Genomic DNA, 18093 nt, shown 5'->3' on the forward strand with positions numbered 1-18093 from the left:
GGTAAGCAAGGTACCGAATCGGAAGGCGAAGAGTAGTCAGGTCACACGCAGGGTCAGCAGGGTAAGTCAGTCCGCAGAATGGTCAGACAAGCCGGGGGGTCAGGATAGGAGAAGGCAGAGTAGTCAGGACAATCCGGGTCAAGGCACAGGAGAAGGCAGCGTAGTCAGGGCAATCCGGATCAAATCACAGGAGAAGGCAGCGTAGTCAGGGCAATCAGGGTCACAAAACAGGTACAGGAACTCAGGATCACAGATAGACCTTGCGGCAATCTGTGACAGTGCAGGGCATCTTTAGTGCGCCCTGCACTGTCATTGGCCGGCCAGAACGCGCCCCCGGCTGTCATTGGACGCCCGAGGCGCGTCCGCGGCTCCTACTGCGCATGCGTGGCGTCCTGTCAGCCGCGGCTCACCGGGACCTAGTGCCTGTGTCCCGGCGTGATCTGCCGCCAGTGCGCGTGCGCAGGGAGAGAGGCCGCGATCCCTGACATTGGAGCCGCGATCCCTGACACCCTCCAACGCATTGGTGAAATCTCCCCATTCATTTTGTGCTCCACTTTCGGTGTAATGTGCCATCTTTCCAAACACTTATAATTTAATTCCACCTCTCTCATACTAATATTTTCGTGAATTAATCTATATATTTTACTCTGCATCTCCTCATCCATTTCCTTTCCCAAATCTCTTTCCCATTTCTCTATATATATTGGTTTTGTGCTCGTGTCTAACTCAGTGAAAATCTTATATATTTTAGCGACTCCATGTTTCCCATCACCCCGTGCTTCCAACAACCTTTCAAATGGGTTCCAATCCTTTCTAGTTCTCAAAGGCTTCGGGAGACTCCCGACAAAATGCTTCAATTGGTGATATCGTATCTCATCCATTCTATTGAAAACTTCTCCTTTTTTCTTTACCAACTCCTTATATGATCTCAATTCCTCCCCCACCATTATGTCTCTCAATTGCGCATCCTGCTTTATAATCCTTTTCCCTGTGATGTCTTCTCTCCCCGGGGCAAAATATTCTGTATTCCTCAGTGACATGAACTGTGAATCAAAAACCCAACCCTTTTGTCTATGTAATATTTCCCATACTCTTAAAACGATTACAGTGTACAAACTTGTGTTAACATCTAATCCCCTATATTTTGCTGGCACCCATACAATCCTACTTAAATTTGTTCCACTCAGTGTATTTTCGATTTTGACCCAACTTTTCCCTGGATTATGAGTCCAGTCAAAAATTCTCGCAATTATTACAGCTTTATAGTATCTCTTAAAATCTGGTAAACCTAAACCACCTCTCTCTTTATTTCTAGTCAGCATTTCATAACATATTCTAGGTTTTTTGTTCCTCCATATATATCTCGTTATCATTTTTTTGAGTTCTTTAAAATATGCCTCTGGACGTTTGATTGGGATCATTTGAAATTTATATAAAACTTTAGGCACAATTACCATTTTTATCAGATTTATGCAACCTATCCAAGACAAATTTCCACTTTCCAATCTCTTTAATTCTTCTTTAATCTAATTTAATAATGAAATATAATTAGATTTATACATGTTTTTAATTGAGGCGGACATTTTTACCCCTAAGTACTTTAATTCTTTTTCTCTCCAAACAAAGGGGAAATCCTCTTGCATTTTTTCTTTTTCACTGTTTTTAAGGTTTATATTTAAGATTTCGGTTTTTGTCGGGTTAATTTTTAAATTTGATAATTCCCCATATTCCTTCAGTGTCCTCATTAGATTTGGAAGTGATATCCTAGGATTTCCAACATAGAACAACAAGTCATCCACATAGGCCGCCACCTTATGTTCTCTATCTCATACCCATATTCCCATTATATCTATGTTCTTCCTTATTGTAGATAATAATGGTTCCAACGCCAGCACATACAATAATGGGGACAGTGGGCATCCCTGTCTTGTTCCATTTGACATCTCGAAAAGCTCCGATCTTCCTCCGTTAACCGTGATAGCTGCTGAAGGTCAGCTATATAACGTTCCAATCCACTTTCTTATTCTATCTCCCAACCCTTGCGCTTCCAAGGTGTCCATCATAAATCCCCAGTTCACTCTATCAAATGCTTTCTCGGCGTCAATTGACATTAACACTACCAGGGTTTTCCCTTTTTTACCTTCCTGAATGAGCAACAATCATCTCATCCCGTGGTCTCTACCCTCTCTCCACGGGACAAAGCCCACCTGGTCCCCATGGGGTTTATTTACTAAAGCTGGAGAGTGCAAAATCAGACTCACTTCTGCATAGAAACCAATCAGCTTCCAGGTTTCATTGCCAAAGCTTCATTGAACAAGCTGAGGTTAGAAGCTGATTGGTTTCTATGCAGAAGGGAGTCTGATTTTGGACTCTCCAGCTTTAGTAAATAAACCCCCATGTATCCAGTCTGGCATCAAATCCTTCAGCCTATTTGCCAAAACCTTTGCGTACAGTTTAGTATCTACATTCAACAGTGCAATTGATCTTTAACTTGCACACTGAGAGGGATCCTTATCTTCCTTATGAATTAGTACTATATTAGCCTGTAGAGATTCTCCCCTCATTTCCAACTTACCTGCCAGAGCATTCATGTATATCTTCAATTTGGGTATTAGCAACTGTTTGATTTTTTATAATATTTTACAGTATATCCATCTGGTCCCGGGCTTTTCCCCGTCGTGGTACTTTTTAATGCTGTTTTTATTTCCTCTAACGTAATTTCTGATTCTAAGGAGTTCAATTGTACTTCACTCAATTTTAATAGACCTGCATTTTTTAAGTGTGTTCTTCTTTTTTCTCTATTTGCTATTTTCACCCTTGGGGTTTCTTATTTTTTCTATATAATTCCTATTTTTCTTTTTCCTTAGGGCTCTCATTAAATACTTTCCCGGCCTATCTCCCCATCTATACCTTTCACTTATTACTTTATTAAAGACTCTTCTTTTTTCCACTTCCATCACATTCTCTAATTCTTCTTTCTTTTGTATTATTTTCTGCATTATCTCCTTAGATATTTTCCTTTTATGAGCCTGTTCAAGATTGAATATTTCACTTAGAAGTCTGTTGATCTTTTCCCTCCTTTCTTTTTTCTTTTTTGCCCCTATTGCAATAAGTAGTCCTCTAATGTAGGCCTAATGGGCCTCCCACACCGTAGCAACCGACACGTCCTCTGTATCGTTCTCCTCAAAAAATCGTTTAATTTCCATCTCGATCTTGCAATCGATCTCTTGATCCAGAAGGAGTGCCTCATTCATCCTCCAAACTAAGCCTCCTCTCTCCTCTCTGCCCCATCTTGACTTCATTGCAACCGGGGCATGATCTGATAAAGAACTTACTTCAATTTTTACTTCCACCACAGACTCTATAAATCGATGTTCTACCAGTATATAATCCAATCTAGAATAAGTCTCATGTACGTGTGAGAAAAAAGTATAATCTCTATCTTTCATATGCCCAATTCTCCATATATCCACCAATTGGCATTCATGCATCCATTTCTTTAATGATCTCAGGGACCCGTTTTCCTCCTTCCTCACAGAAGAAGTAGTATCCATCCGCGGGTCCATACAAACATTAACGTCTCCAGCCACTATCAGACAGCCCCTTTTAAAATCCATCAAAATCCCCCTCCTCCCCAGTGTCTCTCTATCTATAAATTCTCATTTTTCCCTTCTAACTAGCTGCCACTCCTCCTTTCCCAAAGCGCATGACTCTCCCTCCTCCTCTTCCCATCCCGGTATCTCTATTCGCTGCAGTTCAAATTTATCACAGAAGTCTTTCATATCTTCAGGATATCTTAGAAATGCTGTGACTCCATCCCTCCATCCAATTAAACAAGCTGAGCGACCCCATCTATATTGCACATTATGCTTTTTCAACAATTCTAGTAGGGGTTTCAATGATCTCTTTCTTCTCAATGTCCCGGCTGCTAAATCTGTGAAACTTTGAATATTTTTTCCTCCATACTTAATATTTGTTCTTCCTTTAATCTTCTTCCATATCCCCTCTTTGTCTCCATAATTATGGAATTGAACAATTATATCTCTTGATTTTTCTGAGCCTTTTTCTTGTTGAAACTTCCCTATCCTATACACTCCATCCAATTTAAACGTCTCCGCCACAGATCTGTCCATTATGGAGTTCAAAATTTTACATGTTGTCTCTTTTAAATCTTCGCCCTATAACAGCTCTGGGACTCTTCTAATTCTAAGGTTATTTCTCCTTTCCCTATTCTCTTGATCCTCCATCATATAAAGCAGTCTTTTTTGTTCTCACCTGATATCTATTATCCATTTCTCTAATTTTGGAATGATTTGGGCATGATTTTTAACTTTTTCCTCCGTTTCTTCCACTCTATTTAACAACTGCCCCATTTCTTTCTGATTTATCCCCATCTCTTGCTTTATTGATTTTTCCAAGTTTTTAAACATCTCTGCCATTTCCTTTTTATTTGGTATTTGCAGTTCTTTTTCAGTTTCTCTCAGCTCCATTCCTTCCATTATTTGTTGACTATTATTAACCGATCCCAGGGACGATCTCGAGCTATTATCCATACTTATTTCCAGTTCACTCTTTTCACTTACTCCCTGAGCTCTTTCTGGAGTCAAATTCCCCTGTGTCGTGTACTTCTTAATCGTACCAGTTTGGGAATTCTTGGGCCCACACCCTTTAATGTTTTTGCCTTTCATGTCACTTATGGGACTTTTTTTTCACTTTCCTTTCTTTTTCTAGGGCCATGCAACAACCTTCTTTCTTCCACACCTTCAGACCCTCTCTAAGAATCCCCTTCTTCCTTTTTAAACTGGGTATCTCATTCAATAAATTATAACACAGTCAGAAATACCAGCACATAAGAAGACCAGTAGCTATCACTCACCCTCCTCTATGGAGCGGCTTCCACATTTGCAATCCTTTGTTGTCTGGTCTCCTGTGGCTGTATCCTCTCTTTAGGGGGATTCCTTTGGGCCCCTTTTTTTTTACCCCCGAGTCCCCTGGGAACAGATTAGTGATGAAAGCTGGCGTTTCACTGGCTCCCTAGGACCCCGGCCGGCTTCTCCTTCTCCCAGCACTCCTTCACGGCAACCCACGTGGTCACGCCACCTCTCTTCGTCGCATGGCATCCCTACGCTTCCTCCGCCTTTACCGCTGTCAAGTCTCAGGGGGACGGGAGCCTCGTTTCCTCACTCCGGTCAAACCACCGCCGGGACACCCCTTCCACACAGGTTAGTCTCTTGCCGCACTCCAGCACAGCTATTTAGAATCATCCAAGACACTTTAGGGAGGATAGGTGGGGAAGGCTAACGGAAAGTGCTTACTCCACACTCTCCTGTGCCGCCATGTTCAGGCTCCTCCCCCCCTGATGCAAGAGATTCTAAGCTGTTAGAAACCAACTGAGTTGTTTGTGTTCTGAGCTGTTTTACTGAAGTACTGATTCTCAGCTAGACTGTCTGTTGTTATAGAGTGTTGCAGACATCATGATATGAAGCCATATGTTACCCTGATTAAGCCACAGAGACATTGCTGTAAAGAGTCCATGTTTGTGCAGCCTTAATAATCTGCTTCCTAATATTCTGCAGTTTTCTATGATGAACCTGTTTTTCATTACTGATTCTAACACGCCACCTGTTTACTTAACTATAAGTTACAATTACTCTCTGTCTGGTCATTCGGTGGATAACAGAGTCTGAGTTGCCCTTCTCCCATAATCTGAACTTCTTTGTTAAGCAGGGTTTCACACAGATCAAAATTTGGCCAATGCAGCAGGGACTGGCCGGATTTTGATCTGTGTATGCCCCCCCCTTCCTGTTCTACAGAAGCCGATCGTTAGATCGACTTCTGTCAAACAATCCTGCTGGAAAACTTTCAGCGATCAGTGACTTGTAGCCAATCAGCTGCAGTGCTTATCAGTGTATTCTGACAGCGGACGAGTGGCAAAAAAAACGTGTAGGCCCAGAAATTGCATACATTATGGTGAATTTTGAGTTTTAAGAGCTTCTGATTCTCAGGCTTCTCTAGGTGCCCACATTTGGGCTACCCCTTGTTACTTTATCCCCTTTGAAAAGTTTGCTTTAAAGGCTGTTTTCTAAATGGCATTTGTAGGTTACAGCAAGTTATGGCACCCTTCAAATCATGACAGATAAACTGCTTTGTACTTTACCATTTGACCCAAAGGTGGCAGCAGTGTGCATGTTATTACAGCAGGAGGACTTGTGAAATAAAAGTCTAAACCTTTGACATTAGTGGAACATGGTCTTGGCTTACAAACAGCTTGCAGCATATCAGAGTGGATCACCATCTCAAGGGCTGATGCAATTATGAGCTAAACTTTATCTGAGTAATTTCTATGACTAAGCACCCAACTGTAGTGAAATTCAAAAGCTGTGCTATACCTTGTAATCTTTAATTGTTTAAATTGTAGCAGACAAAAAAAATAAATAAAGAAATAATAATAATAATAATAATTATATATATATATTTATATATATATATATATATATATATATATATATATATATACAACCACTGTGCATTTTAATTCACCATGAATCAAATACAATTTAAACCTATGTCTGGGTTTAGAGGAGTGCTTCCTTACCTTTTCTGTTATTGCCATGTATGCAGTTGGTTTCCACTGCACAATGATAAAGGTTTCTGTTTCCCAAATTGAAAACCTGTCATGTAATTTAGTCTGATCCCCAGAATCTTTTTTAAATCTCTTTTTAGGAATGTCCAGACAGCTGGAGAGCCGGTGTTGTATTTATAGCCTCCACTGTGTGCCCAGAATGAGTTCTATTCACAGCTCTCTACATAGCTGAGCAGAACTGAGCGGTATATGACTGTCATCATCTGTGCCCTTGCTTACTGGTCAATCTTTTTACTTTACAAAAGGAATTCCTATGTATTCTGAGTATTGGCCCATAAAACACATTTGCTCCATTGCATTTCTTAGCAGCACATGATCCCAGAGATATTGTATAGGTTTACATATTTATAGTCCTTGGCTATAAAACACAGCCCTATGCATTAAGGGCTAAGTGCACCCAAAACTGATACTTCAGTTGAAACATCCATTGAAGTCTTACATCTACAGTTGCAAGAAAAATTATGTGAACCCCTTGGGATTACATGGAGTTTTGCATGAATTGGGCATAAAATGTGCTCTGAACGTCATCTAAGTCACAACAATTGAAGAACACAGTCTGCTGAACATAATACTACACAAACATTAGATGTTGCCATGGTTTAATTGCACATAACATGTAAACATTCACAGTGCAGGGAGGAAAAATTATGTGAGGCCCTAGCTTAATGACTTCTCCCAGAGCTAATTGGAGCCAGGAGTGAGCCAACCTTGACTCCAATCAGTGTGACGATATTGGATGTGTTGCTGACAGCTGTCCTGCCCTTAAAAAACACACACCTGTTTTGGGTTTACTGGTTTCAAGAAGCACTGTCTGATGTGAACCATGCCTGGCAGAAAAGAGCTCTCAGAAGACCTACGATCAAGAATTGTTGACTTGCATGAAGCTGGAAAGGGTTACAAAAGTATCTCCAAAAGCCTTGATGTTCATGTGTCCACGGTAAGACAGACTGTCTACAAATGGAGAAAGTTTAGCACTGTTGCTACTCTCCCTAGGCGTGGTCGTCCTGTAAAAATGACTGCAAGAGCACAGCGCAGAATGCTGCATGAGGTAAAGAAGAATCCAAGAGTGTCAGCTAAAGACCTACAGAAATCTCTGGCACATGCTAACATTTTTGTTGACACATCTACAATAAGGAAAACATTAAACAAGAATGGAGTACATGGGAGGACACCACGGAGGAAGCCATTGCTGTCCAAAAAGAAGATTGCAGCACGTTTGAAGTTTGCAAAAGAGCACCTGGATGAAAACCTCATCCCCACTGTAAAACATGGCGGAGGGAGCATCATGGTTTGGGGCTGCTTTGCTGCCTCAGGGCCTGGATGGATTGTTGACATTGATGGGAAAATGAATTCCAGAGTTTATCAAGACATTTTGCAGGAAAACGTACAACCATCTGTCTGCCAACTGAAGCTCCGCAGAGGATGGGTGATGCAACAGGACAATGACCCAAAGCATATAAGTAATTCAACAAAACAAAGGCTGCAACAGCACAGAATACGCCTTCTGGAGTGGCCCAGTCAGAGTCCTGACCTCAACCCGATTTAAATGCTGTGGCATGACCTTAAGGTCATTCATAGGTTTTACTATCCTCCCCCTCCCCACACACACACCTGAATGAGTAAGAGGTACATTATTCATTCACAAAAAAAGGGAGAAAGTCCTTTATTAACCACCTCCCGTCCGGCCGTTGTATATAAACGGCCGGACGGTGGCACTGCAGGGTCGGGTGGCCGTCTATAAACAGCCTCCCCGCAACCTGCTTGTGCGCGCTCCTCCGGACACAGTGAAACACCGATCGTCGGACAGGACCTCTGTACGAGGTCCCGATCATGTGATCACTGATTGGCCAATCAGTGATCACATGCAAAGTAGTAAGCAAGATGTCACTTCTGACATCATTGCTTACTACGTGTGAAATCTGTGAATGATCACAGAGGTCACATGGTACAAGGCTATTCACAAAAGCCTTGTACCATGTGACAAGCTGTGACCAATCACAGCTCACTCAGTACTTCTCAATGAGTGCAAGAATGCACACAGAGAGAAAGAGAAATGATTGCTTTTGCATCCTATATGGGTGTAAAAGCAATCAGTGTAAAAAAAAAAAAAAAATCTCCATCACCCCCCACAAGTAGTACAGTGTCACCATGGTGACACTGTACTGCTAGGGTGACAGTATGTAAAAAAAAAAAAAATAAATAAAAAATAATAATATAAAAAAATAAAATAAAAATGTAAAAAAAATGTTTAAAAATTATAATTTTTGCTTATAAACTAATTTGGATTTTTTTTTTTTACTAAAAAGATAACGAAATAAATTTTGGCTAAGATTTATGATGAGATATTATTTATTTGCAAAATTTTATAAAAAAAACACTTTTTTTCAAAATTTTTGGACATTTCATTTACATAGCAAAAAAAATACAAATCCCAGTGGTGAATAAATACCACCAAAATAAAGCTTTATCTGTCTCAAAAAAATGGTAAAAAATTCATTTGGGTACAGTGTTGCATGACCGCACAATTGTCATTCAAAGTGTGATAGCGCTAAAAGCTGAAAATTGCCCTGGTCAGGAAGGGGGTAAAAGTGTCCGGTCTGGAAGTGGTTATGCAAAAAAAAAAATATTCTATGGTGTAAATCAACTGTCAATTGCAACCATCAAGCGATATACTGTAGATTCGCATCAATGATGGTGAACGTTGCCAACCCAGCTGCCATAACAAAACACCCTAATTGATGAGACGATCCACTCCCATCACACTCTAGCTGCAAATTACATTTTCTCAGACAGTCACTGAATGTAAATAAAGGGGCATGTGTTCTGTATTTATTAACTATTTTCATAGGTGATTAGCCAGGGGTACTACATCTGGGGGGGCTACTTTTTTTTAAAGTGGGCTTTCAGGTTCCAATAAACATCCGTCCCTCCCCTGTGAACTCCTATCTTCTACCATTCCAGGGATGAGATGCTATGCTGGTTGGGGTTATGTATAGTTGTATGGCTGCATGCCCATTACCCTTTCTTTCCTGGTCAGCCAGGCTTCATGCCCAGATAAAGGTCTGGTATGGATTTTAGGGGGTTGAATTGTGCTTTACTTTGCACAGGGTACCCCCTTAAAATCTATACAAAATCCTCTTTAAGGATAAGGATCTGATCTGGATTTGTAGGGGGATCCTACACCCCCGCTTTTTCTTGCACAAGCATGGTGTTCCCCCATAAAATCCGTAGAAGATCCTTATTAAGGAGGGGATTTCATCAAGGATAAGGGTCTGGTAAAGAGGGCTGAAGGCAGGACCCAGCCTCTTTGTTTATAAACAGAACAAAGTGGCTGGAAGTGTAATTTTGCAGCATCTTAAATGGCATTTTTTATTTCTTTGTAAATGTTTTGCTTTAGTAAATTGTAAAGGTGTACCACTTCAAGTGTACAGTTGAGGCAACCCAGAAGCATATTTTTTAAAGGCACTGTATTTTTTAAAGTAAACTGTTTGGCAGGGCCAATTTGGTTGTTATGCAGGCTGGCTGGTAAGTGTGCTGGGAAATCCTTTGATTGTTTGTGATGTGCATTGCCCTTCCATGTGCACATTGCTATGGACTTTACAACCAAAAAAAATTAATGTAAAAATTTATTTATTGGGATTTTATGTGATAGATCAACACAAAGTGACACATAATTTTGCAGTGGAAGGAAAATGATAAATGGTTTTAAAAATGTTTGGTTGTAACATGACAAATTGTGGAAAATTTCAAGGGGTATGAATACTTTTTCAAGGCACTGTATTTGCAAATGTGTGCAAACAAAGCCCTCTGCTTTTAATGTAAACTGTTAGACAGGGCCAGTTTGGTATTTTGCAGGCTGGCTGGTAAGTGTGCTGGAAAATCCTTTGTGATGTGCGTTGCCTTTCCATGTGTACCTTGCGGTTGGGATGGTTGCCACTTTTTTGTACACTGTGTCTTTTTTAATACTGCCCTTTAAGCTTTTTTAAAAGAGCTGCTCACCATTAAACAGTATTTTTAAAAATGTTTTTGCATTGGTATGCCCTTTGTTTGACAATTCCTTACCTATTAGCCTTGAAATTGAACAAAATTGATTTTCAAGATTCACCTCCCATTGACTTCTATAGGGTTTGCATTAACGTTGACAATTTGCTAATTTTCTAACCCAGCTAGATTTGCCCATCATGAGTAATGTGTTTGTGACACCCTGTTTAAACACATTGCTTCAACTGAAAGCACACCACTCTTTTATTTTTACCACTGTTATTTTTTAAGTATATGTGTTAATCAATCAACCTTGTTTACAGATTATAGTTTCCATTCCCAGACTAGAAGCTTTGGCAATGTGCTTGGTATGCCAAGCAGTGTTCTGGAACAGGAAATCGGGATACCCTTTAGTGCATACATTACAAGCTTATCAGGTCAAATGCATACATGCAGGAGTTAATTTATAAAATGAGTCATTTAAACTTGAGCCTGAGCTCACTATAAAAACCCAATCAGAATTTAATTTTTTTTTTTCTGATAAAACGCATTGAGTATTTAAAGTACACAGGATATGGTAAAAGATTTTCTGCCTGTGCCAGAAGGGAAGCACGTTTACTTTGCCACCCTATATACTTGCCCTCCATGATTTTACATATTTTTAACTGTAAATTTCAATTAACACAACAGAACATTTTTGCCATAGGAAAAGCTGTAGTAATAGTTTATCACTGATAACTGGTATAAGGCTGTTCAATGGTTATTGATCTGCTGCTGCCCATTAATGGCTATATTTATTGTACCAATTACAGTAGAATTATGCCCATTCACACTAATTGTTTTGTATTGTCACCCAATGCATTTTGAGTGGCACCCCAACACATCTTGACTAACCACACATGCATTCTAGTATACCATAATACACGGATGTCAACCACGTTTGCTCCTCGATGTGCTGCATTGGAAAAAAGCTGATTTTTCATGTGTTACTGCATACCTGCCAATCCATTCATAAATGAATGAGCTGTCTTAACCCTGCATGGCTTAATCCACAATAACTCATAAATTGAATGCGCTTTTATATAGGATTAGTACATTTTATTGTTGCTTGTCACAACGTTTTAAAAAATCCAGATTAAAGTTGATGTAAACCTTAACAAAATAACATTTAGTTTGCTAAAGCATTATGTATCATAAACAACTGTCAATAAAGAAAATAAAATAAAGTAAAATACACTTCCTGTCTATATGCACTCCCCGAAGAGATGCAGGACCACTGACCCCTGTCTGGACAGTGCTGATTGACCCTATGCTGATCACATTCACTCTCCCAAGAAAAAAAAATATCTCTAGCAATACACACGAAACTGAGCCTGTGCAGAGTGACTCCATACGATATGCATTATCAGGAGATAAGAGGGGGACACTGGAAGAAGGGGAGGATCAGAGAAGTCAGGATCAAACATCCTTTTTTACATAATGTGGAGGATTAAACCCTTAGGTTCCAGAATGAGTATTACAAACATAATTTACTGCATATACAGAGTGATTTTACTGTTGTGGGTTTAGTAACCCTTTAAGAACACTGGGCCATGCCTGCATTAGGAGTATTAAAACAGTAACTTGTGGCATTTATTGAAAGCCCCGTTATTAAAATATTAATGATTGGTGTAAAACCTCCCTCACTGGAGTGGCTTGGTAATATGGGTTTTTAATTCTGTGCCTCAACCCCAAGAACAACCTCAACCCCTCTGACATACCTGGTTGAGTAAAAGTTACTGCAAGCACTTATAAGAATACAAATATAGATACTTTTAATTTGGCTGTGAATTAGTACCAGGAAATAGACACAAGACCGTTTAGTGGTAAATGAAAGTGCATTGGTACAGGTTAGAAAAAATGGTGTTTTGCGCAAAAATGGACACACAGCCAGTAGGTATAGACACAGTCCGCCAGACAGTATAATCACTATACCAAGGTAATTTAAAACAGAGTTCTGTACCACTAGGCTGGGATTAACTCATGAATCAGCAAAGTCAGCAATAAACAGAGCATATAAGCAATAACTGCCTTGTGAATAGTAATATTATAACTAGTCTAGAGTTCACTCTAGTGGAATGGCTAGGATATGGTGCAATGAGAGGTTACACATAGGTGAAGGTCTATGTGTAACAGCTGTAAAGGGACACTCTTTAATCCTAACTCATCAGCCGGCTACAGTTGGTGCCCAACTGTACCACTGATACCCAACTGTACCATTGATACCCAACTGTACCATTGATACATATGAGAATAGTACCATTCAAACCTGCAGGCAGTAATAAGGCTACAAGATAGCTGTATGGTCAGTTAGTCTCTCTAGTAGCCGACAGTAAATCCCCACATTGGCAGTTCAACAGTCTAAGCGACATTGCTGCTCACCATCCGGTCACAAAGAGTGATTAGTCCACTCTCTGCTCCGCACCCGGGTGATGCTGGCTGTTGGCACACCTGGACTTAGCATTCTGAATTCTGGTCAGGCCGCTAATGTGCAGCAGTTTTGCACACTAGACAGTGATGTGCACTCTGCAGGCTCCTTCTCGGCAAAAGTAAACTGTGTCCTCTACAGCCTGATAAATTGCAGCTATTTACCTTCCTCCTGGTAATCTCTCTCTGGGAAATGCTCTTGATTACAGTAGAGTGTCTCTCCTCTGGACTACAGTTCCCACAGTGCAGCACTGCCTGAGGCTATTGAACCCTTCCTGCTCAACAGCCCCTTCCTCTGACTGATATAGCTGTTAACCAGTTCAGCACCACAGGGCAGCAGCTAGAGAGCAATTGCAGCCAGTGTTTCTCTCCTTGTCCATTCTTAGCCAAGTATCTGGCTACATTGGATTTACAGATATTTTAGATTGTAAGCTCCCTGAGAGCAGGGACTAATGTGAATTCACAGTATGTAAAGAACTGCATAAATTGACAGTACTGTATAAATACTTGTAATAAATAAATAACTCCTTATAGGAACAAAGCACATCTGTATAGACATTTGGTTAGAACGCAGCTCAAGAATGTTTGTAAAACGTATCTGGAAAACGCCTCAAATTTTTGGGCTCAGGTGTTTTCAGTGAAGGGCTATGGCATACTAAGGTGCGCTTCCAAGTTTGTGGCTAAAAAGGTTCTTTTTTGTTCCAGCATGGCTGTGTTCTTGCACACATAAAGGTCTAATTTGATGAGTTTGGTGCAGAGGAACTCAAGTAGCCTGTACAGAGCCCTGAATCCTACCGAATACCATTAGGTTAAAGTGGTACACCAATTAACAGCCATCCAACATTAGTACCTGACCTCACAAATGGTCTGTTGGGTAAATGGACACACATGCCCAACGTTTTGTAATGGGGTGTCCAACAAGCTAATATCAGTGTGATAGTTACATAGTTAGTCTGGCTGCAAAAAGACAAAAGTCCATCCAGTCCATCCCATTTAAAAAAAGTTATATTCCGATACCCACAGTTGATCCAGAGGAAGGAAAAATAACCCAGCAAAGTATGATCCAATTTGCTCCTGCAGGGGAAAAAAATCCTTCCTGATTCCCTGAGAGGCAATAGGATATTCCCTGGATCAACTTTACCTATAAATGTTAGTATCCAGTTATATTCTGTGTATCTAAGAAACAATCCAGGCCTTTTTTAAAGCAATCCACTGAGCTGGCCAGAACCAACTCTTGAGGGAGTCTATTCCACATTTTCACAGCTCTCACTGCGAAGAAACCTCTCCATGTTTGGAGAATAAATTGTTTTTCCTCCAGATGTAAAGAGTGCCCCCTTGTCCTCTGTGATGACCTCAGGGTGAATAACTCTACACTGATTTCGCTGTATGAATCACTGATGTATTTATACATGTTGATCATATCCCCCCTTAATCTCCTCTTCTCAAGAGACAATATGATGATGGTGATGGTCAGCTATCCACAAGCTTTTGGTCATTTAAGACTCAATTCACAAATCTAAGCCCTCATGCACACTTGACATTTTAATAATGCTGGTAACGCTAGCTGTGTAAAGTCATGTTAAAAATGTGAGTTTTTCATTTTTTTTAGCGTTTTTCAGCGTTTTTTTATTTTTATTTTTTTTTTTGGTAAAAAAAATGCCCACAAATGCATTTTACCATGTTTTTCAGCATTTTGCAGCGTTAGAGCGTTTTTACAGCTAAAAAACTCCTCTAGAAACTCACTAGTTTTGGATTTTTTTTCTGCCAAAAAATGTCCCAGCCAAAAAACGTTGCTTACAGCCTATGTGTGCATGGACACATAGGATAACATGCGGGGGGGGGGGGGGGGTTTATTGGCTGTAGAAAAAAATGTCAAACGCCAAAAACAGCCATCCAGTGTGTGAGGGCTAACACACCAGGACATTGATGTTTAATTTAGTTATGTGGCTGTAATTTTCAATCCTCATTGGACTCTGATAATAACTGTCACTCTGATGAAGCTAAACATGTTTTTTCCAGAGTTAACCTTGTGAATTAAGCCATAGACTGTATGTATAATAACGGAATCATAATAAATGACATTTGGCTCAGTTTGCACAGCTTTAAAGCAAAACTAAACCCTTCTATCCTTTACAGCCAAGAAAGCTGTCATCCTAGCCTCTGTTGGGTCTGCAGTTGCCATGTTGCTACACATGTGATCAGTTATGACACCACCCATTTGATGGCTTGACAGTTCAGTTAGGAGCTAATATAAGCACACTAGTGTCTGTAATCATTCAAGTCATGCCTTGAATATAACTGTTTTGGGAAAAGGTGGGTTTCATTCTGCTTTAAAACAAGGATACTGAACTTTATTTGAAGTAATGTAATTGTAATTTTCAAATTTCATGAGCTCTCAACTGAAATCAACAGTTTTTATTACTACATGTGTGTTTTTTCACTTGCTGTTCTGGTGACAATATTGCCAGCAGGGCAGGAAAAAGGGAAAATCTTTCCAGTGAGAACACAGACAGAAATAATATCCTGATAAACGATCACACTTGCCCTCCATTTTGTATAAAATAGAAGAACATTGGATGGAGTTACACTCTTATTCACTATGATATGTGCAGCACAAAATGCATATTAAGATAAAATGTTCAAGTGTTATTAACCACTTCAAGTCCGAACACTTTTACCCCCTTCCTGTCCAGGCCAATTTTCAGCTTTCAGTGTTATCACATTTTGAATGACAATTGCGCGGTCATGCAACACTGTACCCATATGCATTTTTTAGCATTTTTTTGAGACAGATAAAACTTTATTTTGGTGGTGTTTATTCACCACTGGGATTTTAATTTGTTTTGCTATATAAATTAAAAAGTCCAAAAAAGTGTTTTTCTTATAAAATTTAGCAAATAAATAATCTTTCTTCATAAATCTTGGGCAAAATTTATTCAGTTATCTTTTTAGTAAAAAAAAAACTAATTAGTTTATAACCAAAAAATTATAATTTTTCAAAAATTTTTTTTTACATTTTTATTTTATTTTTTAAATTACTATTTATGTTTTTTGTTTATTTTAACATACTGTCACCCTAGCAGTACAGTGTCACCATAGTGACACTGTACTGCTTGTGGGGGGTGATGAAGATTGCTTTTACACTCATAAAGGCTGTAAAAGCAATAATTTCTCCTTCTCTCTGACTGCATTCTTGCAGCGATTGAGAAATACTGTGAGAGCTGTGATTGGTCACAGCTTGTCACATGGTACAAGACTGTTGTGAATAGCCTTGTACCATGCGACCTCTGTGATCATTCAGAGATTTCACTAGTAGTAAGCAATGATGTCAGGAAGTGACATCTTGCGTAGTACTATTCATGTGATCACTGATTGGCCAACCAGTGATCACATGAATCGGGACCTCACACAGAGGTCCCATACAGCGATCGGTGTTCCACTGTGTCCGGAGGACGCAGCGGGCACCGGACCGTGGTGCTGCGCGCTCCCAGGGAGCGGCACAGGTTATGATTGCGGGCACTGTTTATTAATGGCAACCCACTCCTGCGCTGCTCCCGTCCGGCCATTTATGTACATGGGCAGGACAAGAAGTGGTTGAACCCTCATTTTTAAAAAAAATTAAAATAACAATATATATAATAATAATAAAATAACAAACATGTCTATACTTACCTGCTCTGTGCAATGCTTTTGCACAGAGCAGCCCGATCCTCTTCTTCTGGGTGTCCCTTGCCAGTGCTCCAGGCTCCTCTTCTTTGACTGGTGCCCCTGCAGAAAGCTGCTTTCCATGGGGGCACCCGTGTGTGCTCACTCCTGTGCCGCCCTGTCCGTATCCATTGACACAGAGCAGGCAGATCGGCCCACCCTCCTCTGTCGTGTCACAGCATTTGATTGACAGCAGCGGGAGCCAATGGCTCTCGCTGCTATCAATCTGCCCTATGAGGAGGGAGACAGTAGCTAGAGCAGCTTCCCTCGTGCACATTGCTGGATCGGATCGGGCTCAGGAAAGAAAAAAACGGGAGCTGCAGCACAGAAGGTTTTTCACCTTTATGCATAGAACCACTTTAAGTAAACTTATATGAGCTTTTTCAGTCAGACAAAAGCAGAGTACAGTAGCCCAAATCAATCAATCAGCTTTCACTGATTATGCGTCACAAAACAAAAATCTGATTGGCCGCTATGGTGTACGGCAAGTTTGACAAGTTATGGATTATACTAGGTTTAAAGTGGAATTCCAGGCTATACCTAACTAATCTTAAAAATGCTCCCTCCCCCCTCTTAACGCCTATGATGACTAACCTGTGTAAGAAAGATATATACTGTATGCTTACCTATTTTCAGGCCGCTCTGGTCTGGCCAGGTGATCTCCCCTGTGTTAGCCAGCAGTGACAACAGCTCATCATGTATGACAGCGGAGACATCACGCATAGGCTCCTGTGGCCCATCTGCTGTCAGTGCTCCCTCCTCTCCCCTGCAGCTGTAACTGACTGACACAGGGCAGCCGGATCACATGACCAAACCAAAGTGGCCTGATGATAGTATATACATCATTCCTACATAGGTTAGTGAGATTATGTGTTAGGAGGGGAGGGAGAATATTTAAGATTAGTTAGGTATAGCCAGGAATTACACTTGAAAGCGATTTTCTCTTGAAGATGACTGGCAGCACACAGTTTTATCTCTCAGTAGAAAGGAGGTTTAATTGCCAGCTTAGTTCAATCCTTACTGATCACATGACATCAAGAATCATATTTTCCTTTATTTATTTTGTAGGTTCGTAAGCGCAGCAAGGCATGCCGAGGCGGACTAAGAGAAAACGATGAACTTATCTCCATCAATGGAAAAGCCTGTACAGGACTATCTCATGCAGAAGCAATGCAGATAATAGACTCATCAGGGGGCACTCTCCACATCCGTGTTAAACGGTAAAAATCTTTTTTATTTATCTTAATTGTGAACTCCAGGTACAAACACGTTCATTTAAAGATTTCCTTTAAAATAAC

At 40.3% G+C, this 18093-nt stretch overlaps 1 protein-coding gene across 1 annotated transcript in view; it reads left to right on the top strand.

Moving 5' to 3' along the window:
• SYNPO2L (synaptopodin 2 like) overlaps positions 1-18093 on the top strand; it is a 139275-nt gene that overhangs the window by 36040 nt on the left and 85142 nt on the right. The window contains exon 2 of the mRNA XM_089680196.1: positions 17864-18015. Coding sequence (XP_089536322.1) covers positions 17864-18015 — 152 coding nt within the window. The remainder of the gene's footprint in view (positions 1-17863; positions 18016-18093) is intronic.

This window comes from Staurois parvus, unplaced genomic scaffold, assembly GCF_062004578.1.
Source record: "Staurois parvus isolate SC_StPar_1 unplaced genomic scaffold, SC_StPar_1.0 ptg000236l, whole genome shotgun sequence".
NCBI lineage: Eukaryota > Metazoa > Chordata > Amphibia > Anura > Ranidae > Staurois > Staurois parvus.